This window comes from Capricornis sumatraensis, chromosome 1, assembly GCF_032405125.1.
Source record: "Capricornis sumatraensis isolate serow.1 chromosome 1, serow.2, whole genome shotgun sequence".
Taxonomy (NCBI): domain Eukaryota; kingdom Metazoa; phylum Chordata; class Mammalia; order Artiodactyla; family Bovidae; genus Capricornis; species Capricornis sumatraensis.
The window spans coordinates 6494101-6515294 of record NC_091069.1 but is presented as its reverse complement, the minus strand read 5'-3'; the positions used below and the strand labels follow the sequence as shown (position 1 = coordinate 6515294).

At 53.3% G+C, this 21194-nt stretch overlaps 1 protein-coding gene across 2 annotated transcripts in view; it reads left to right on the top strand.

Moving 5' to 3' along the window:
* GPR107 (G protein-coupled receptor 107) overlaps window positions 1-18879 on the top strand; it is a 54279-nt gene extending 35400 nt beyond the window's left edge. The window contains exons 15-19 of one of the 2 annotated variants that reach the window (XM_068971508.1): window positions 744-800; window positions 11512-11561; window positions 13315-13398; window positions 14334-14455; window positions 17674-18879. In XM_068971508.1, coding sequence (XP_068827609.1) covers window positions 744-800; window positions 11512-11561; window positions 13315-13398; window positions 14334-14455; window positions 17674-17770 — 410 coding nt within the window. In that variant the 3' untranslated portion in view covers window positions 17771-18879. The remainder of the gene's footprint in view (window positions 1-743; window positions 801-11511; window positions 11562-13314; window positions 13399-14333; window positions 14456-17673) is intronic. The other variant, XM_068971513.1, reaches the window with a different exon arrangement.
* The last annotated feature ends 2315 nt before the right edge of the window (window positions 18880-21194 follow it).

Here is a 21194-nt window from a genome sequence, read left to right as displayed (position 1 = left end):
CTGCTCGCGGTCTTTCTCCAGTCGCGGGCCGTGGGCTTCTCGTTGCGGTGGCTTCTCCTGTTCTAGAGCACGGGCTCCAGGCACGTGGGCTTCAGCAGCTGCAGCAAGTGGGCTCAGTAGCTGTGGCTTGTGGGCCTCGTCGCCCCAAGGCACGTGGAGCTTCCACGGACCAGGGATTGGCTGTGTCCCGTGTTCTTACCCACCACGCCACCAGGGAAGTCCCGTTTTATTATTTCTGTAACTTAATAGATCTTTCTTTGACTTTAATGTGTTGAGATGTGACATTTTAACTTTTTAAAATCTTTTTACACTTGTGGTTCTGGGTTCATTTTTCTGACCATTCGACTGAAAATGTCTAAAAACCCTAAGGGTAATGTCCTCCAGTCGATCAGTTTTATCTGTCCTCTTCTTCCCCTTGGTGAGTTCCTGGTTCTTCCTCAGCGCTGCCTTCTCCCGTTCTCTCCGCCGTCCTGACCCTCTGGCGCCTCTCTGCCTTCTCCACCTTCCTTTTAGAGGACATGAAGGGTGACTGTGGCAGTTAATTGTCTCTGTGACCATTTATTCCGTGAGAAGTTGACCGTTGGCTGAGCATCCTGGTGAAATGTTCTCCCTGGGATATATGGTGCAGCCAGGAGGGGTCACCCCTGTCCGCCCACATCCGTAGTGAAGAGAAGCATTGTGGAGCAGGCATGCTTTTGTCATCGTCCAGGGCGCATGAGGCAGTTTCCTATTCCTTCCACCAGGTGACAGCAAGGGGCCTCTTGAGTGGAGGGCCAGTCCTAGAGCCAGAAGTCGTGAGGGCACACCAGGGCTCGCGTCCACCGTTCTCGGGACAGACCATTAAGAAAGCACCCACTTCCCATCAGCAGATATCTCAAACCCTTTGAAAGGGGGACAGAGTAGATGGGAGTAGGGGTGTCTCCTTGATCCGAGTTCCTCCACTGAACTGACTTAGGCTGGGGGCGCTTTTGAGCTCATCTCCAGACGCATGCTTCACTCTGCACTTTGAGAGCTGCGACACTTGCAGAGTCAGGGCAGCCGTGTCCCCGCGATTGATGTCTCCCCTGCAGAGAACTCGGGCCAGCTGGCTGTGCTGGCAGGCCCTCCTCAGACGTGACTGCTGAGTGGCCGTGCCCTGCTCTGCCGCCCAGGACAGTGGTGCGGCAGCACGGGAAGGCTCGAGTGAGCACACCGCCCGTGGACCCCTGGGTCTGGAATGTGGTGTTGACCCTCTGCTCCTCAGTTCGCCCTTCCTGAGATCTCGCCCATCCTGAGACAGCTGACAGAGTGAAGGCTGTGGACGATAAAATCTCCTCCTGGATTTGGAAGCTCTTCGCTGGATGGAGCCTGACACTTTGGTTCTTACTCTTAGGCTCATTATTCCACTGACTAATTGCATGACCTTGACAGTGACTTGGGCTTAGGAACGTCAGCTTCTTAAGAGTGTGCCGTCCAAGCTGCCTGATCGCAAGCAGGGGTAGCGCTGTCTGTCGTCGCTCTCCCTGCACTTGGGGTCCGTGGTGCTTTCAGAGAGGGTGGGCTTGGAGTTGTTGACGTCTTCGCCTCTGGGTTCCTTCTGACTGAAGCTGAGAGAGTGTGAAGGACGGCATGGAGGGCGAAGCTGCCCACTGTCCTAATCACACGTTTGTCTCCTCTGTCACACGCGCTGGCTCCTCTCACGTCCTTTGTCATTTGGAGTCACTGCTGCGCTGCGTTCTGAGAGGCGGCTTCATGGAGTCTTCACAGGCGCGTCCGGCTCTGCTGCCGCTGCGTTTCAAGCCTGCCAGGAGTCGCCGTCTCTGCCCTTGAGCCTGCCTTCCTATTCCCTTTTCTTTCTCCAGTGTCGTTACCTCAGAGGATGCCTTGGGGATACACGCCCTGCGTCTAATTAACAGTCTCTGTTTCTGAGCACCTCCCTCCCCACAACCCCCTTGAGTTTCTGAGGAAAATTTCAGAGGAAGCGTTCTGGGGAATCTTAGCTTTCATATGAGCTTCAAAAGCCCTGAAGCAAATGGTGGTTGGCTGGTTGCTGGGGGAGTGGAGAAGTGGCTTCATTCCAGCCGCTGCCATGTTCCAAAAGTAGCTGTGACCTTGAGAGGTCACAGCAGTTCATCAGGGCAACCATCCTCCAGAGGGTCCTTGGGGTCGGAGCTTTCTTCGCAATGCGATGCCATCAGCCTTCTTTGCTGTTGATCTTTGCACTGACGGCGCAGAAGCAGTGGCGGGCAAGCCAGCTGGCACCTCAGCAGGCTGCTCGGCCGGGCACTGGACTGCTGTGGCCGCTGCCTTCTCTTCATCCTCGCCTACTCACGGGTGGAGAAGGCTCGCGTCACTGAAGAGAGCCCTTGATGAGTTAGGAGAAACTTTTAACGTCGGTACATCGCAGCCCTTGAACTCCTGTCTTTCACCGCTCCGTGTGGAATGGGACATGCTCTGGAAGCACTTGCGCTTCCTTCTGGAGTGTGGTGGTCATCTTGAGGAAGAGCACGTGTGCAGCGGTGTGAGCCTGTGAGCTCCGCTAGCTGCGTTCTCTCGGGACAATTTTTGGGCCTGTGCTGGGTCTTTGTTACTTTTGCATGGGCTTCTCTAGTTGGGGTGTGAGGTCTTCGCGTGGCAGGGGCTGCTCTAGGGAGTGTGGGCCTCAGTAGTCGTGGCACACAGGCTTAGTTGCCCCGCAGCATGTGGCATCTTCCCAGACCCAGGGGTCGAACCCAGATCGCCTGCATTGGCAGGCGGATTCTTAACCACGGAAGGCCCAGGACACTGTTTTTATTTGAAGGAATGATGATGGTCAAACTACAGTTACTCAGGCCTGGGCTTTTAACAGACATTTTCTTGAAAATGAATGAAATGTGTATGTCACTTCAGGAAAACAAAAAGTATTTGTTGTCAGTGATCTCATTTTCGCTCGAAAACACAGGTTTTAATTTAGGAAAACGTAGAATCTACCCCTGTAAACTTGACAGCTTCCCAGTTTTTAACAGACATCTGATATGAACAGAGGTGATATTAATAAATGTAAATATTTCATGATGAATTTCAGTATTTCAGAGATCTCCTCTGAGAGAATATTTTTCCGCCTGATGAATGCATGTTACACAGACAATATTTTCCACCTGATCAGTGCATGTTACACACGCATGAATAAAAGATCTGTTCAAAGCTTGAGGTGGACCAGCGGATTTCACTGTGACAGTATGGAAGTTCACTGCTACAGTTTCAGATTCCCCATCTTAGTTCCCCATCTTTAAGAAGCTGCCACTTGTCAAGCTGTAATGCAGAATCAAAGACGACTGTTTGCAGTTCTCTGAGAAGGCCTGCCTCTGATCAGGCCCTATTTTTTTAAAAATAAACTTCAATCAGAACACTCCCTCACACCAGACTGAAGGCAGAAGCGAATATGAGAATCCAGTTCTGTTCTATTAGGCCAGACGTTAAAGGGATTTACAAAAATGGGAAACAGTTTTACTCTTCTCCTGAAATTTGAGTTTTTTATTTTATGAGGAAAACATTGTTTATATTAACACATAATAGATTTATTTTTGTTAACCTATAAATGAGTTATTAAATATTTAAAAAATTTGTGTCAGTTTCTAATACGGTAGGTACTGGTAGACTTGACCCACATTAACAGACGCTCTTGAACGTGGGAAGGGTCCTGAGACTGAAAGTGTGAGAGCCTTGTCTTAGGGATGAGACTTGTTGAGCCTCTGCTGGTCACGAGGGCCACGAGCGGGAGCGGAAGCTGCCTGGCTCTTGTCTCCTGTGCCTGCTGAGCCCGTTTCAGACTTAGTTGGCCATATTCTTGTGACGAAGATGTCTGTTCCTTCTGGACAGTTAACGGGGGGAGGATGTTTTATTTGGGTTAATTCATATAAACAGGCCGAACAAAAAACCCACTGCTGAGAAAGGAAGAGAAATAGCCCTCCGCCTGTTTTTGTAGGTGAGGTTTTGTTGGGACACAGCCGTGTCCCTGTGTACGCTCGTGGTCTGCGGCTGCTTTTGCGCTGCAGTGGCAGGGCTGAGGGGCTGTGGCAGAGACCACCCGGCCCAGAGGGCCTGACACACTTGCTCTCCAGCCCGCACAGAAAGAGTTTGCCGGCTCCTGGCTGCTGTAGACATTCAAGAGATACCATCTTAGATACCGTACCTACAGTGTAGCGGTGTTGACTGACTTCCCGCTATATTGAGCACTGTGAAAACTGTAAAGCTCACCCTGCTGTTTACTGAACTCCAGCTCTGTGTCCAGAGCTGCGTTTCTTGTTGTTTGATTGGAACAATAACTTTTACGTCATCCTCTGCCCTGATATTTTACCTAACCTGTTACTCTAATGGGAATCCATGATTTTCTTTAAGTAGCCTGCTGGCTCTCTCTCTGGGTGGTGTGACAGAAGCATTCATAAAACGCCCGCATCTCCTATGGCGTGAGGTGAGGGGGCATGGGTCAAGCCTTTGGAGGGTTCTGTCCTGTGCTCAGGGCCGCCTCACCAAAGCACGTGGCAACCCTCTGACTCTGCTGTTTGTCCCATGGCATCCGTGATGCCCTACCCCGGCGTGTGGCACCCAGGTGTGGGCAGGGTTGTGTGGCCTTCAGCAAATTTTCAAACAAGTCTGTGACCCTAGGAAGGGTGAAAACCATAGCTAAGTAGACTGTCATTAGAATGAGAGGGAAAAAAAATCTAGCTTTTGAGATTGGCTTAATACAGTGATTTTTAATTTCTTTAAACCCCAAAACCTTTCCCATCTCAGATCACCCAAAATTCCTTCTCTGTCGTCATCCTGGTCACAGCTTCTGGGCAACATTTTGAAATGGTCACTTAACCAGGGATACCACCCTGAATATGTGTAACCTACAGCCGAAAGCAAAGGGGCCTCTCACATCCCTAGGCTGAGAACCCGCTTCATCTTGGACACATGGCCAGTTTTTTAGCCTGTGTGTGCTCCATTGCTAAGTGGTGTCCGACTCTTCACGACTCCATGGACTGTAGCCCACCAGGCTCCTCTGTCCATGGGATGCTCCAGGCAAGAATATTGAAGTGGGTTGCTATGCCCTCCTCCAGGAGATCTTCCTGACCCAGGGATCGAACCCATGTCTCTTGGGTCTGCTGCATTGGCAGATGAATTCTTTACCACTGTGCCACGTGGGAAGCCCCTGTTTTTTATTAGGCCTTTGAAACATTGGGGACCTAATTGCCTGAGGGGTCCCTCCCTTGGCCCCCCGGCAGGCCTGCTCAGCCATCTGGGTTCTTTGTCTTGGGGGGTATCAGCACGCATGTCACTCCGGGTCTCGAGGCAGACACAGTTGAAAGCAACTCTTGTTGACTGCTGCAGCACTCAGAGAGGTCAGGTTCTCTTCTTGAGGAGACGTTGCTGCTGACCAGGCTGTGTCTTCAAGCAGCGGGATGTCTATCCATCTTCCTCGCCGCAGTGCACTGAATACGTGACATGGGCACAGCCTTGGGGTGGGGAGGGTGGGGCCCAGACATGCTGCTCAGCGCAGCTCATCATGGTGGCTTCTGGAGATGGTGTGATGGGGTGAGTGCTGACCGCAGCAGAGGCGGAGACTGCTCGGCCCCGAGGACCCTTCAGCCCCCTAGCAGGGGGTTCTCTGGTGCAGTTCTAGAGCAGAAGGGAAGAGAGAGGCAGAAGCATGCTTGGTTCAGCAAAGCCCTTCGCAGAGTTACGTTCCTCGTCAGCCACTCTCTTGGGCCATTCTTTTCTTTTTACTAGTCATTGAAGGTAAGCTTTTGCTTACAAGCAGATGTGCGCACAGCTCTTAACTGTGACTTTTGACCACTCCTGGGTCACTGGAGTGGATGTTTTAAGTGGACTTTGGAAACACATTTTGCACCACGTTTTCACATGAGCCTCAACAGAGTGAAGGTCAAAAATTTCGCCCTGTTGGTAGTCCTTCTTTTCTTAGCAGGCTCTCTCCCACCCTTGTTCCTGACACCTTCTCTGAGATAGGTTAGTGGGGTCTCTTCATGAGGCCAGAAGGTGCCCCGCGAGTTAATCGCTCCCCAGAAAGGACGCTTTCGGAGCAGGGTGGTCCCAGGTCAGGAGAGGCCTGGCTCTCTCAGGTCTGTCCCCTGCCCAGAGCAGGGCCGCGCCAGGAGCAGAGGCAGACTGTGGAGCCCGTCGTGTTGAGAGTGAGTCAGCCCGAGCCTCCCACCGGCCTGGCTTTGCCATCACACTCATTTCTCTGATTTTTTTGTTTGACTCAGAATTCCTCCATAGCGGCAGGGAGGAAGCAGGGAAAAAGCTGGTAGGTAGGGCGGATGTTTTTAAGCCTCGAGGCTTTCCGGGAAAGGATTGTTTGGGAAACTTTCCACCTGTAGGTGACTCTTGTGGGCCTTCGCCCCTGTGTGTCCCATAGATCTATTGGTATTGACCCTCAGGATGGATCGCTGGCAGCTCCCCGGCATTGACGAGCGTGTCAAGCCACCATCACGTCCCTGGGCCACTGGTGAATTACAAGGCTGTGAATTGCCTTTCTTTGAGCACAAAGTGTGGGGATTAAAAGCTTGGTCCTTGGAGAGAGGGTCTTGGGTTTGAGCGGTGCCCTCCTCACTTGCAAGCTGTGTGACCTTGGTAATGCACTAAACCCTACAGGCCTGAATCCTTCAGTATGAGGCATTGGCGGCGATGACCCTGCCCTCAGAGGGTCCCTTGTGAGGATCACACGAGATGAAGCTTGAAGGGTGCGCGGCCTGGTGCCTGGTTACTGCTCAGTAGATGTGACGACCAGCTTGTGGTTGTTCAGTTGCTCAGTCGTGTCTCTTTGCGACCCCGTGACTGTAGCCCACCGGGCCCCTCTGTTTATGGGATTTCCCAGGCAAGAACTGGAGTAGGCTGCCATTTTCTTCTCCAGGGTATCTTCCTGACCCAGGGATCGAACCTGTGTTTTCTGCATTGGCGGGCAGATGCTTTACCATCTGAGCCACTAGGGAAGCCTTGTGACAGCCAGCCCTGTTGTTTTTCTCATGGTCCCGGTTCCAGGACCATCAGGGAAGACCGCCTGGGGAGTAAGGGCACGGTCTGTCATCTTACCAGCCTGTGTAGTAACCCTGTGGTGTAAAGAGGGAAGGTGAGGTGATGGTCCAGGGAGGGGGTGGCCTTTCCTCTGGATGGCTTACATCTGCTCACATGCTACTGCGTCAGAGGACTGTCCTGTTAAGCATGTGAGAGGCCTGGGCTCCTCCCGCCTTGGCGGGCACCTGTTCTGTTCCCACTGGTAAAAAACCGTCTGCCAGAACCCAGAGTCATGGCTGTTTTCCTGAGCATGAGTGGGAGGGAGAGGAACCCGCAAGCCGTAGCCTTGTAGGAGCTCCTGAAGCACCTGGGCTGCTCCCCTTCCTTGCCTCCCATCCCTGTCCTTCCCTGATCCCTGGGAGGCTTTTCAGAACCTTCCAGCCAGGCCCAGTTCTAGAAGAGTCAGGGGCAAGTTGGGCATCTGTCTTGTCAGTAAAGCCCTCCAGGGCATTCTGGTGCTTACCCCAGTTAAGAGCCATTGCCAGGAAGAAGTTGTAACCCACCGTGAAGAAACTCTCCCGTGAAGGCGACTGATGCCCAGAGAAGGCAGTGCAGACTGGGCACAGGCCCATGGCTTTCTGATGGTGCAGGGACCGGAGTGCAGGTTTCCCGGCTCCTGTCCGAGGGACTTTTCCTGCCACCGCACTCATTCTTTTACCATATTTGCTGCTCCTCGTGGTGGGTCAGAAATAGCCCAGACCTGGGGAGCCTACACTCCCGCGGGAGCCCAGCCCTGCCGTGGTCCTTAACTGCAGGGAAAGCTTTTCTGGAAGGAAAGCCAAGGGAGGCTTGGGATTCCAGGCTGCGACCTGCTCCATCACTGCTCCTTGCATCATGCTGGCGAGGCTGCCCCCTCGGAGCCGGTGCCTCCTCGCCCAGCAGGCTGATTGGGCGTGTGCATACAGCCGCCCGCTGCCAGGAGAGCCTGGGGCCACCGCTGGTTCCTGGTCCCTTATGAGCGCCTGGGCTCCTGCCAGAGGTGGCAGCCGCTGCGGCACAGCCACTCGCGGGCTGAAGCTGCGTCCACCCGAGCAAGGAGTTGGGGGTGCTCACTCTCTGCGCAGCCGAACATCAGAGTGCAGCTTCAGCTGGCCCTCTGCCACTGCCGTTCCTGCATCCTACACGCCACAGGGCCTCTAGTCGTGTAGTGTTTACCTTTGGGGAAAGAAATCCGCATGTTTGACCTGAACCGGAGCAGGTCACATCTGTGTTGCTCAGGGATCAACTTAATCCTAATATAATCCTAACACTTTAACATCAGACTCTCCTCCACTGCTTAAACCCGTGAGCTGTTTGGGTTCCACATACCGCCTCATCCATCCCCCAACAGCCCCAGTGGTAGGTGGTGGCAGTGGTTTTGTTTTACAGGTGAAGGAACCGAGGCTCAGAGAAGTTAGGCGACTTACCTGAGGTCACACAGCCCATAAACAGCACAGATGGAATTTGAACTCAAGGTGTTCAGATGTGCAGGGCTGGTGCTGTTACCCACTTATTTCTCACAATAAGTGAGCTTTATTCCTGCCTTCACAGCCTGGGCTGTGGCAAGGACACCTTATGGGACCCCGGAGCCTGATCCCATAAGCAGCAGTCTCGCAAACAGATGTCTTTCTCGTGACTGGAAGTGATGTCCATTGTGACGGGTGGGTTTCCAGATCAAACTTGAGCTCGTGCGTTGCGATTGCATCTGTTAAGAGTCACCACTGATTGTTCCTAAGGTCCGTTTATTCATCCTAGCACAGGTCCTGGGATGACCTGGCGTCATTGCCCATGCTGACGTTTCCCAATGGGGCCTGGACGTGGGTGTGCAGGCTCACTCAGCGTGTGCTGCCTGGCCTGCCTCTCTTGCGAGTGTCTGTGCTGGCATGCGTCCCAGGGAGGTAGCAATGTGGTGCCTTCCTGTCCTCTCCTTTCCTCTCACCCCCATGAGACCCGCAGCATCCTAAGCCCCCTGCCTCCCCTCGGTCAGCTCTGCCTCCGCCCCTGATTTCCTGCCCTGTGATGGCAGGTGGAGGGCGGGGGTGGCTTCAGACTTCCCCTGAAGAATTCTCCGGTATCCTCAACGTCACCCCTGCTCCCCAACCACGAAGATGAGGTCACCTTGTTCCCCACTCTGCACTGACAGGGACCCCACCACTGCTTAGAGGAACCTCCGAAAATTCAAGGATTGTGACCTCAGTTGGATTCTTACTCTTTCTTTCTTTTTTTTTTTTTTTTTGAGCCACACTGCATGGCTTGTGGGATCTTAGTTGCTTGGCCGGGGATCGAGCCCACACCCCGGCAGTGAAAGAGCAGCTTAACTGCTGGACCATCAGGAAACATCCTGGGCTCTTATTCTTAATACTTCCATCCTTTCTTCAAAGAGATTGTTCGAAAATGCTGATGTGATCCAGGCTCTGCCCTGCTCGAGACCCTCGGGGGGCCTCAGCACCCTCAAGGAGGGCCGCCTGTGGTCTGCGTCTGACTCAGTCTTGGGTTTTGTCCTCCACCCGGCAGAGTCCCCAGCCTCTCCAGCACCTCCAGACCTGGGTGCCTGCTCCTCCCAAGCGTCCTCTTGGCTCGACCTCTCCACTCTCACTCCCTCCTGAGCCGCAGGCAGGCCTCTGCTTGGATGCCAGCTCCTTTGGGAATCCTGACCCCCCCCCCCCCCCAAACCGCGTCCCGTCCCCTTGGTCTGCCTCGGGAGCCCTTCATTGGGGGTGGCCATGGCAACCATGCACGTCCCGGCACGGCACCTTGAAATCCAGGAATAGAAACACGCCACGATGGGTTCTTGCTGAAGCAAAGGCAGGAGTTTCATTTGCCAGGATCTATTTCACCAAGCAAAATTGAGAAGAGACTTCTAAAGCATTTTCATCATTTAAATGGTCCGATTGTTGGTGCCATTCTTTCTCAATTACTCACAATGAAGCGGATTAAACGTCCAAATGTAGGAGCGATTTGCTTCTGTGGAAGGGCCCCAGGTCTCAGAGGCCACCTGGATTAGTGGGGCAGAGAGCAGCACGAGCTGGCCGTCTCTTGACCGCCCCCGGCGTGAACAGGTTCGCGCGCATGCACAGGAGGAACACTGCTTCACACAGACGTGCAGAGTTTTCAATCTGGTGACACAGAAGTCATTTGTCACTTCTTGGTTTCAACATCTTGTCCTCAGTGAAACGTCTCCTGTCCTGCAGGCGGGCGTGGGGGTGGAGGGGGAGTCCCTGACCCCACCCCACACTGCCAGGGTCTCTGTGGGCCGGGCGTGGTGAGGGGGCGGCCCTGATCCAGCGCCTCTCCTTCCCTGAGGACGGAAGCCACTGCCCCTGGGGCAGGCTCCACGGTCACCGCTGCATCCCAGGGCCCGGCCCAGAGTCAGCGTAGATGAAAAAGGACAGAGAACCAGAGAGACTTAATAACAGCAGGACCACCAGAGGGATTGCTCGATAAGAAAGCTCTGGCTTATCTGCCTGCTTGATTTAGCTCCTTCAGATGCTACATGAGTGTGTGAGTCCATCGCGCTGTAGACACGGGTGTCAGAGTCTCTCACTTTGGGGCGTTAGAATTGCCCAGGTCTGAACCTCATCTGCCCACTCGGTTTCTCAGAGCAGGTTCTTAACGGATACTGTTGGTTGGTGATCACCTTGAAGGTTAATTTAGGATTTCAGGAATCTCTTTGGGAACCTAAGCTCAACTGCCCCCCCCCCCGCCGACTAATCACGAGCCAGAGGAGGGAGACAGGAGAAGTCAATCCGTCACCATCCACAGTTCCATTCCTAAAGGGAACCAGTAATTAAATGCTGTTAAGCAAAATTAATTTGCCTCCTGCCGGAAGGTTGATGATGAATGAAAGGCTCGCTAATCGGGGAGGGAGCCAGGCTACCCTCTGTGGTCATCAATATTTCATGGCCGTTGGTGGTGGCAGGAAGTTAGCTGTTCCTGGCTCCCTGACCTTGAGCACTCTTGGAGGTAGGACAAAGCTGGGGAGGTCGTTTTTAAAGGGCTTTGTTATAAGACACAGTGAAAACCTAAGTGAAATTCGCAATACGCACTCATGGGTTAATTGGATTTACACCCTCAGTTAGCTGGAGAGTCCCCTGAGGCCATCCCTAGTGGAGTTGCAGCTCTGTAGCCGCAGTGGCAGAGCTGAAATGTTTAATGACGGCTTTGCGGGTTGGCAGAGTTGGGATTTATAGTGTCTGCTAATTTCTGTGGTGTCACTATCCTCCCAGGAAGGCCATTTAAAGCTTCTGAACCCAGGACGGGGAGGAGCGCTGTTGTGCTGGAGCTGGGGGCGCCAGCCTGCTGCCCCCACGATTCCCAGATCCTGCCTGGAGATAGGGGGAGACCCTGGCAGGCCTCACGTCCAGAACCACAGAGGTGCCCCCAGATGGCGCCCCCATCTGCATTAGCCTCAGCCCCGGGACCACAAGTGTGCTTGCTGGTGACGAGCTTTAAAAATGAGAACAGCAGCAGCCTCTCATGGTGTTGTCTTCTTCTCCCCAGCTGCAATTAACTTGGCGAAGCTGAAACTTTTCAGACATTACTACGTCTTGGTGAGTAAAAAGTTCCTAAGTCTGTGAATAAGGTCAGTTCGAGGAATAGAGCTGATGAACTAGCTCCTGGGAGCTGTGGGGATTTCATTGAACAAAACTAAGCGGTGGCTGTAGACATGGGGAATTAAGTGTCTGAGCACTCACTACTAGGCTTTAGTTCTGAACCTGGCTTTCCACACTCAGAAAAGTAACACACGCTTGATATCTTTTAAATGCGGATGATAGGAACACAGCGAAAGCCATTTATGACCCTGAACCTTCTGCTCCTTCCCTTTTCTTACTCCTCCTCCAGGTATTAACGGTTAACAGTTCAGTCATTATTTCTCTAGATTCTTTTCTAGGCAAACGCCATGCATAGCTGTTCCTTTAACTTTTTTAAAAAATTGGCTTACAAAATTGGGATCATGTCTAAAAACATGACTGAAATGAACACGAAAAGTCCATATAAGCGTTCCAGCAGAAGGAGAACTTGCTGTAAAATATTAGGCTCATAGATTCCTGGAATGTGTAAGCTGTGGGTCTCCTAGAATTTTGCTCCCCTACGCCCAGACCAAAGCTTCAGAGTCGTTTTCGTCCGTGGTTTTGGCACCGACCGTCACTCTGCACAGTCCCTTCCCCGTAAGCCTGTCTGCCCTGGGCACAGCCCAGCAAGCTGTTCGCTCCCCGTGGGTCCGCATGTTGAATCCTTGTCATGCCCTTCCTTGCTAGGGCACTTAGGATGACTGGTCCTTCCTCTGACTGTAGACCTCTAACATTCACAGGATCTCCTGAAGAGACTAAAAACCAGTGTTTTGCTGTTATTGCTGGAAAACATTTCTCAAAGCCTGGGACTAAAATACTTTTACCCTTTAGGGCTGGAAATCAGCGGGTTATATATGAGAATTTTATTTTCTTGGGCTCCAAAGTCACTGCAGACAGTGACTACAACCATGAAATTAAAAGACGCTTATTCCTTGAAAGGAAATTTTACACACCTAGATAGCTTATTAAAAAGCAGAGACATCACTTTGTTGACTAAGGTCCATCAAAGCTGTGGTTTTTCCAGTAGTCATCTATGGATGTGAGAGTTGGACCCTAAAGAAGACTGAGCACCGAAGAATTGATGCTTTTGAATTGTGGTGCTGGAGAAGACTCTTGAGAGAGTCACTTGGACTGCAAGGAGATCAAACCCGTCAATCCTATAGGAAATCAACCCTGAATATTCACTGCAAGGAAGGATGCTGAAGCTCCAATACTTTGGCCACCTGATGCGAAGAGCTGACTCATTGGAAAAGACCCTGACGCTGGGAAAGATTGAGGGCAGGAGGAGAAGGGGCCACAGAGGATGAAATGGTTGGATGGCTTCACCAACTCAGTGAACATAGGTTTGAGCAAACTCCGGGAGATAGTGAAGGGAAGCTGAGCATGCTGCAGTCCACGGGGTCACAAAGAGTTGGACATGACTTAGCAACTCAACAACACTACCACCAAAAATGTATGAGAATTTGGTGAGAAGGAGGTTGCTCAGAAGTTAAGAGCAAAGTATCCTGTCCATGGGAGTGACTGTTACCAATCAATATCTTAGTCACCTAGAGAAAAAGAGGAAATCCTCTCAAGTAGTGGAGAGTTTCTCTCTCTGCTGATTTATTAATTAACACTGTAAGTGTCGAATAATTTTCTTCAGGTAACTGCTTTCCCCTTAGCAGACTGTTGGAAGAAAGTAGTGCTGTGATTTCTGCATTGACTTTGTTCTTGCCTCTCTGTTCCTCATTAGATCGTATGTTACATATACTTCACCAGGATTATTGCATTTCTCCTCAAACTCGCTGTTCCGTTCCAGTGGAAGTGGCTCTACCAGGTATGCTGCTCAGGGGACAGTGCCAGGGAACTTGTGTCTGAGCAGGAAGTCTCGGAGTAACTTGAGATGGTTCCAGATTTATTTGGCAGTGGCCACTAAGACCGTCTGTCTCTTCTCGTGTATAGTTAAGATGTGTTTGTCCAGGAAAGCTGCTGGATTACATGAGAAATCTGGAATTGATTTAGTTTTCAATTTTAAAAGTTCTTGAAGAGAAAAAAACCCCAGGCAGGAAAAGCCTTGCCCAGTATAATTCAAACCTCAATGAAATGGGGCCCTATCCTTCAGTAATAGGGCTTAGAATAGCTTAGAATCCAGACCTCCCTCCTTCTTGTCCATTGTTGTTATTATTTCAATAATAAAGTTATCTTTGCAGTATATTAGAGCTAGTTTAACTACTGGTTAGTCACCAAATGATTTAGAGATTATTTTTTGGAAGCTCTCACTTGGTGCTTTGGACACTGTAGGGAAATGTATGTATATAATGAGCTCTTCAAAGATGCCAGTGAAGACTTAAAGCAAGGACTCTCAAATGGCCTCTCTGGGAAGAAGTGAAAGCCGCTCAGTCATGTCCAACTCTTTGCGACCCCATGAACTATACAGTCAGTGGAATTCTCTAGGACAGAATACTGGAGTGGGTAGCCTTTGCCTTCTCCAAGGGATCTTCCCAGTCCAGGGATTGAACCTGCAGGGATTGAATCTCCCACATGGCAGGTGGATTCTTTACCAGCTGAGCCACAAGGGAAGCCCTCTCTAGGCAGAAGGCTTCAGCAAGTCCCCTAAGGAACATGGTCCCCAACGGTCAGCTTTGGCGTTTGAGTGACTGGTCAGTGAGCGGTGGGTTATTGAGGGCAGGGGAGACTGTTTGTTTAGTTCCACTGCTTTCTGAAGAACAGTATTCTAATCCCTTTACTTGGGGATGCTTTTAAAATTCGCAGCTCCTGGATGAAATGGCCACGCTGGTGTTCTTTGTTCTCATGGGGTATAAGTTCCGTCCAGCTTCAGACAACCCCTATCTACAACTTTCTCAGGAAGAAGATGACTTGGAAATGGAATCTGTGTAAGAATCTCCTTTCTTCCCTTCCCTCCCTCGCCCCTACCTCACTGAGAGCAGCGTGGTGTGAACGGGAGCAGCTGCTCTCTGCAGATTATTGCTTCAGAGGTGGTCCCTCTATGTTTAGGTGCAAGAGATGGACACTCAGGCCCCAGGCTTTTGTATTCAGGTTGAGGTCCAGTATCTGCCAAGCATCACTTAGTCTTCAGGGGAAGTAGAACTTGCCGTCCTCTGAGGCATTCTTGGAGCCTGCTGCCAGCAACTTAGCAGCAAGAACTTGGGGATATCCTTGGCCTGTTGAGAACTATTGGGGATGGATAGCTCCACTTCCCATTGGGCCTGCCGGTGGAAGCTCAGGTTTGACAGTGTAATCATCCAAGTCATCTTGAAGTCCGCTAATGATCCTCGCACGTCCTTCGTCGTCAGATAACTTGATGGCTTTTCACAGCTAGCACAGTGACTTGACCTATATCTGAGCTGTAAAAAGAGCTTTTCTGAGTCACAGGCTAAGTGACTGTAGGGTCCTGTTTTCCGGGAAGGGGCAGTCATTTTCTAGAGAAGTGAATAGTGATTGAGAATATTTGCTTGTAAACCGATGAACTCTGATGGGCCAGGTCAGCAGCTGTGTTTGATAACGCGCCTGCGGCTGAGTTCCTCCCTCCCTGTCCACCCTTTGAAGTGTGTGGCCTCTAGCACAGGCAGCCTTTTCTCTCTTCCCAGTTCAGAGGCTGAGCCTTGACCCACGGCAGGCTCCGCTGGGCTGGCGGGCAGGTCGGGCAGCATGGGATGCGCTCAGCTCCTCTGTGGAAATAGTAATTGGAAGCAGAGCCTGCTTCTGGGCCCCAAACACCAGCTTCCTGTTGTACAGAGGAAGAAACCCCTGTTAGAGAAAGTGGAGGGGAGCGCAGGGGGACCGCCAGATATGCCTTTTCCAGAAGTAACAGAATCCGAGCCGGGACCACTGGCTGAAAAGGCACAAGTGAGGGCCCATCTGGAGTGGAGCATGCGTGTGTGCTTCGTCACTCAGCCGTGTCTGACTCTTTGCAAGCCCTGTGGACTGCAGTCTGCCAGGCTCGTCTGTCCGGGGGTCTCCAGATAAGAGTACTGCAGTGGGTCTCCATGCCTTCCTGCAGGGAATCTTTCTGACCCAGGGATCGCACCCGCGTCTCTCATATCTCTTGCGTTGGCAGGCGGGTTCTATACCACTAGCACCACCTGGGAAGCCGAGAGCTAAGTATACATTTGTTTTTTGCTGTAACTTGTTCGGGACCACATTTTACAGAACGCCTCTTCCTGCTGGGTTTCTTTTCAGAAACTCCCCTGCCCTCCTCCTTCCACCTGCATCTTGCTGTTGCTCCTCCTCTTTCAATACAGGCTTCAGAGCATCCCCCATCCCCCACCCCACCCCGGTAGAGGTGGTTCCTCATCCTGAGCCGTCATCAGGCCTGCGTCCTGGCACTCCCATCCTGTATGTCTGGGGTGGCTCTGCATGTCCATCTGAAAGACTGTCCGTTCTGCTGGGCACTGGGCCCCCTGAGAGCACCAGTTCCAGCTTGATCGCTCTCTGTCCTCACCCCAGGCCTGTCATGATGGAGGAAACGTGGTTTTCTCAGTTGGGCCACCATGTGGCGAGGAGTATTTCCTTAGGGAAAGCAAGGAAGCAAAGGCTGTCGTAAGCCTGCTGTCTGAGCCGTCCCTGGGTTGTGATGCCTGGTGCCCTGCCCTCAGCATCCGCACGTGTTGAGCTCCGCCTTCTTAGCATGGTGTGGCAGCCACGGAACCGACACTTGGCGCTCACCAGCAGCCTCTGCAGGAAGCCCTCGGTTCCCGCAGGAACCGCCTCCCGGTCTTGGCTTTACCAGAAGTACAGCTAACCCAGAAGGAAAGCCCAGCCCTGGGGAGGACTGCATGACCCTGAGGCAGCAACATGACAACAGAAAAGAAGGGAGAACCTTCTCTTCTCACTCTGTATGAGATCTTTTCTCCACTGTATGATCTGGCTGGACACACGCTAGCTGTGTCACGTGTGGAGCCACTGAGTTGCCATTTGTAGGTAACGGGGCCTGGGAGTTGAGGGTGCATAGGAAGGGTCCTTGGAGAGAGTGTGCTGGGTTGGCTGGTTGAATTTTACTTCACTGATTAGGAAATTCGTCTTGGTCCACGATTGGGGACAGAGGTGCCTCATGTTTCTTAGAGTACTTCGGAGATGCTGGGCCGGGGTGTTTGTTTCTAAGGCTCTTTCGTAGAACGTTTTTAGCTTCATAACACTGAACAGAATTGAACAGAGGATGCAGATATTCCCTCCGTGTGCCTCCCGCCCCACACGTGCGCAGCTTCCTCCATCGGCAGCATCCACTCCACAGGGCCCGTTCCTTACAGCTGATGAACCTGCGCTGACTCACCATCGTAACCCCAGCCCGTAGTTTACAGTAGGGGCCGCTCTTGGTGTTGCGCACTCTGCGGGTTTGGACAGACGTGTACTGCCGGTATAGAGGTGTACAGCGTCGCTGCAGCGCCCAGAAGTCCCCCGGGCTCCGCCGACCAGGGGGAGCTCGTGTCCGCTCAGTGTTCCCTGCGGTGGAGCCGTGAACACGGAGAGCCTCAGGCTCTGTCTGGCTCCCAGTTTGTGAGGCAGGAGGCTGTCCTCTCCTGGACCCCACCTCCTCAAGGGATGTCGTGATTCACTCCCGGTCTCTGTAACGGTCAAAGAGTCTTTGGGCCCAGAAGGTTCCTCAAAACCCGTGGTTCTGTCCCAGGTCTCAGAGGTGAGCCACTGTGGCTGTTTAGTATGAAGTGTCTACAGCTGATTAGCTTTTTTTTTCCCCCAGAATGTTAGTTATGACACAGATAATGATGTCATAATTGTGACTAGTTTTATATATATATATAAAAACATAGAACTTTGTGACAGGAAGAGAGAGAGATTAACGTTGGTTGTGCTAACAGCTGACACGCCGTGACTCAGCACGGCGGAGCACCTGGCTGCCCGTCATGACAGTTCTGGGAAGTCAGGATGTGTGTATCCTGCAGCACATGGGGGAGGGTCACGTGACCAGGCGCGCTCACACGGCTCAGCTCGCGTCGAGCAGGCCAGGATTTGAACCCGGGTCTGTCCTGCTTCAGAGCCAACACCCCGTAGCCCTGGGTGGCTCTGGGCTGCAGTGAGCGCAGCCTTTTACTCAAAGACTGAGGTTTCCCTCATTGGTGTTTTTTCCCTCACTCAGAGTGACGACGTCAGGGGTGATGGAGAATATGAAGAAAGTCAAGAAGGTGACCAACGGCTCGCTGGAGCCGCAGGGCGACTGGGAAGGCAGCGCGTGACGGAGCGGCTCGGAGGGGCGAGGGCAGAGACTTCTAATTTATTCGCAGTCCGGTTGGTCAGCGGGAGCGTCGGCCCCTCGCGACGGCGACACCGCAGAGCTCGCGGCTGGAGCCAAGCGCCACGGAGACCCAAGTTCTCACTCTTTTCTGGACACCTGGTGCGCGCTGGTGACAGGCAGCTCGCATTCTCCTTCAGGTGGGAGTGGCGGGGAGGGAGTGTAAGAGGAGGCAGGGAAAGGAAGCCTTGTTTTTAATTTCTATTTCCGCTTTTTAATTGGGGGGCTCTTCAGGGAGATGCAGTTGTGACCCAGTGTGTAGCAGGGAGTGCTGGCAGATGGGGGACCCCGCCGGCCCGGGAAGGGTCTTCAGGCGGTGAGCTGCTGTCGAGAGGGGGCTCAGGGACTCACAGAGAAGGCCGGGGTGGGGGCGGGGGGCAAGTGTCACTGCATCTTCAGGGAGAAAACAGATGAGGTTATTTTACAAAGAAAATCGAGACTCAGTGTAGCATGAGGAGCCTGCCCCGGGGTTCCTGGCCCTGAGTGTCGCCCCAGACCTTCGTCCTGAATTCTGAAAGTAACCAGGGGCAGCGGTTGTCTGAGGGCCGCGGTGTCACCGTCCGTCAGGGCCCTGCTCGTGGCAAACGGTTTCCTGCCTGATGGATGGACAGAACTGTGTTCTTAAGCTCGAAAAGCTGCCTCTGCTGGGATTTCTCTGGCTTCCCCAACAGCTCAGGGCAGCGCCGTCTCTGGCGGCCCTGTCCGCTCCTCTCACAGCTGCCCCTGCCCTGTGTGATCAGAAGCGGGGGAATGGGAAGGACTTTCCTTCAGGAGCAGCTTGGGGCAGGAGGGGTCCTGTTAAAGCAAACCCTTCAGTCCAAGCAAGCTTTCCCTGTGAGCCGGGCAGGACTCGCGAACGGAGGAGCGGCGCGGACCTCGTCCCTGTGTTCCAGGAGCACGCGTGTGAAGAAGAAGGGTGTGATGAGTGGTTCTCCTCTCGGGGTCTGGGGATGGGGAACCCCTTTCAGGAATCTCAGTGAGGTTCTCTTCCAAACTTGCAGAGCGTGGAGCTGAGCATGGGTGGGGACGGCACTGCCACTCTGTTGGGAGCTGAGGTCTTTGGATAATGGGGCGAGCCCAGAAGGTCCGCTGTGCCCCGGGGCGTAGCAGGGCTTGCCGGTCACCTCCTGCTAAGGCTCTGGCTGCCGGGGCCCAAGACGGGGACTGAGACACCGTGTCGGGCACATGGGGTGCTGGCCATGCAGGTGGCTCCCAGCGCCCGCGTGTGTGTCAGAAGCCTGAGCCCTCCCTCACCTCCTGAGTGCCAGACGGTGACAGCGGCTGGGGGTGCTTCTTGGACCACTGGCCTGGAGGGGCCGATGAGAAGCCACAAGATTTAAGGGTGCCGCTCAGCATCCCTGGTTTAGGAACCTGAAGAGTCTCTACTGAGAAAACAGTGGTTTTCCCTTCCCTGTGCCCCTGACTGTTCCCAGCTGACCATGAGGATGCACGCGTCCCTTGTGCGCTCTTTGATATCCCCCCGTGCTCTCCCGGCACGACTTCTGCGGGGCTCGGTCCCGGCCCAGTGGGGAGAGGAGCGAGCAGGCTGGCCTGATCCTGCCCTTCACCTTTCCACAGGAAATATGCGCTGAGTATTATCTAAGGGACTTTTCTTTTTGAGTTAACTCGGAGCCGTGCGACAGGAGAAGGAAGCGGCCCGGAGAACGGGGGCATTTTTCCAGACTCCTGTCTTCCTGTGTGTAGACGCCATCCCCACACCTCAGGAACGTGTCTCCTGCCGCGGCCCAAACCCCCTCCGGTACTCCCCTCCAAAGGATGTGTTTGCTGTTTGTCCTGCGAGCCGCTGTCCTTGACGAGGCCGTAGACTTCTTGGCAGGAACCAAAGGTTTGAGGGACACCCCCACCTCTCCCCAGCCCCCACCCCTGCTGCCCTGAGGGTCTCCATGGAGGTGTCTTCAGTTCCTGGCCTGGAGACAGGGACGGCAGTGCGTGCAGATGAGGGCGCGCGTGTGGGCAGGCCCTGGCCCCCCGCAGCCACAGGAGGGCAGGAGTCCCCAGGCTGGACCATCTTCAAACCCCCGTGTCCCCCGCTCTGGGCGCCTCTAGGCTCACGGAAGGGCTGAGTTGGCTGCAGTGGTACGGTCCTGACCCTTCAGGAGCAGGACGGTACAGGTGAGAGAAGGTAGTGGATCCGAAGTGAAAGGCTGAAGTCTTCGTAACAAGTGGGTCATCTGCCCGCCTCCTGTGTTGTAACTGGCAAGAAGGTTTGAAGTCAGGCCGATGAGGAAGGAAAATCAAAGCCCCAGTCCAAGACCAGGCGGTGGTAGTGCCCGTGTTTCCAAAATTACTTAAGCTCTTCATCCTGTTCCATAAACGTGTGGTTGTCCCTCTGTCGCTTGGATGGCTGTGAGCAGCGCTCAGCCCTCACCCTGGAGTGAGGATGCGGGGTTGGGGTCCAAAGCCAGGCATTCTCCCCAGCTGACAGCCGCTCGCTGCGGCCTGACGGTCAGAGCCTGCGCGGCTCGTGCTGGGCGCTGTCGGAGTGGGTAAACCCTCCCTCTTAGTGTTGGAGGATTGGGCAGAGAGGATTGTGCGTGTCAGGAGTGATCAGTGGTATTTATAGCTTCGCTTTCTGCCCCTGCTCCCCGAATCTGCCTGTGAGAGACACCCTTGCCTCCTCTGAGAAGCCGGCTGTGGACCAGAAGTGCCACTGGCTGCCAGATTTTAGGAGGTAAAGGGTCTGTTTCCCTTTAATAAAGTGTGTGTTTTGCTAGAAAATCACTTTTTGGACAGTAAGAACAATCACTGATCTCTCCCTTTTTTATTTTTTGAAATCGTTGATCTCTTAATCCTGACTCTTAACAGTGGCCAGAGACTCCATTAGCCCATTTCTCCGTCCCTCGGTGCTGTAACATTTTAGCAGCGGCGCGTCCGCTGAACGCACCTGGGGGCCCGTTCTCTTGTAAGGAGAAGCTTGCTCTAGTGTAAAAGATGGTTTCTCAGATCATAGCCTGAGCCCAGTTTTCTTTCCAGAAACCACTCTAGAGTAAAATTTACAGGTCCCCCCCCCCCCCACCTTGGACATATCCAGCCAGCGAAGGCAGCACCCAGTCTCTTCATGATGCAGCTCCGTGGGGCTGTCAGGGCAAGGGGTCTGCTCCCTCGCTGTGACCTCCCCACGACCCACATCCCTCTCCCTGTCCCCTCGCTCTCCCCTCCTTTTGGCCCGGGCCCGTCAGGTCCACGTGGGCTCAGCCTGGGAACACAGGCTGAAGCCCTGGGTGCATTGCATCATTTTCTGCCAGCAGCTGTGAGAAGGATGTATTTTCCAAGCTCAGGAGAATTTTATCCCGAGCACGTATGATCGCTTTCGACCGTGTGTGATGTTCTGCCCCCACATGGAAACG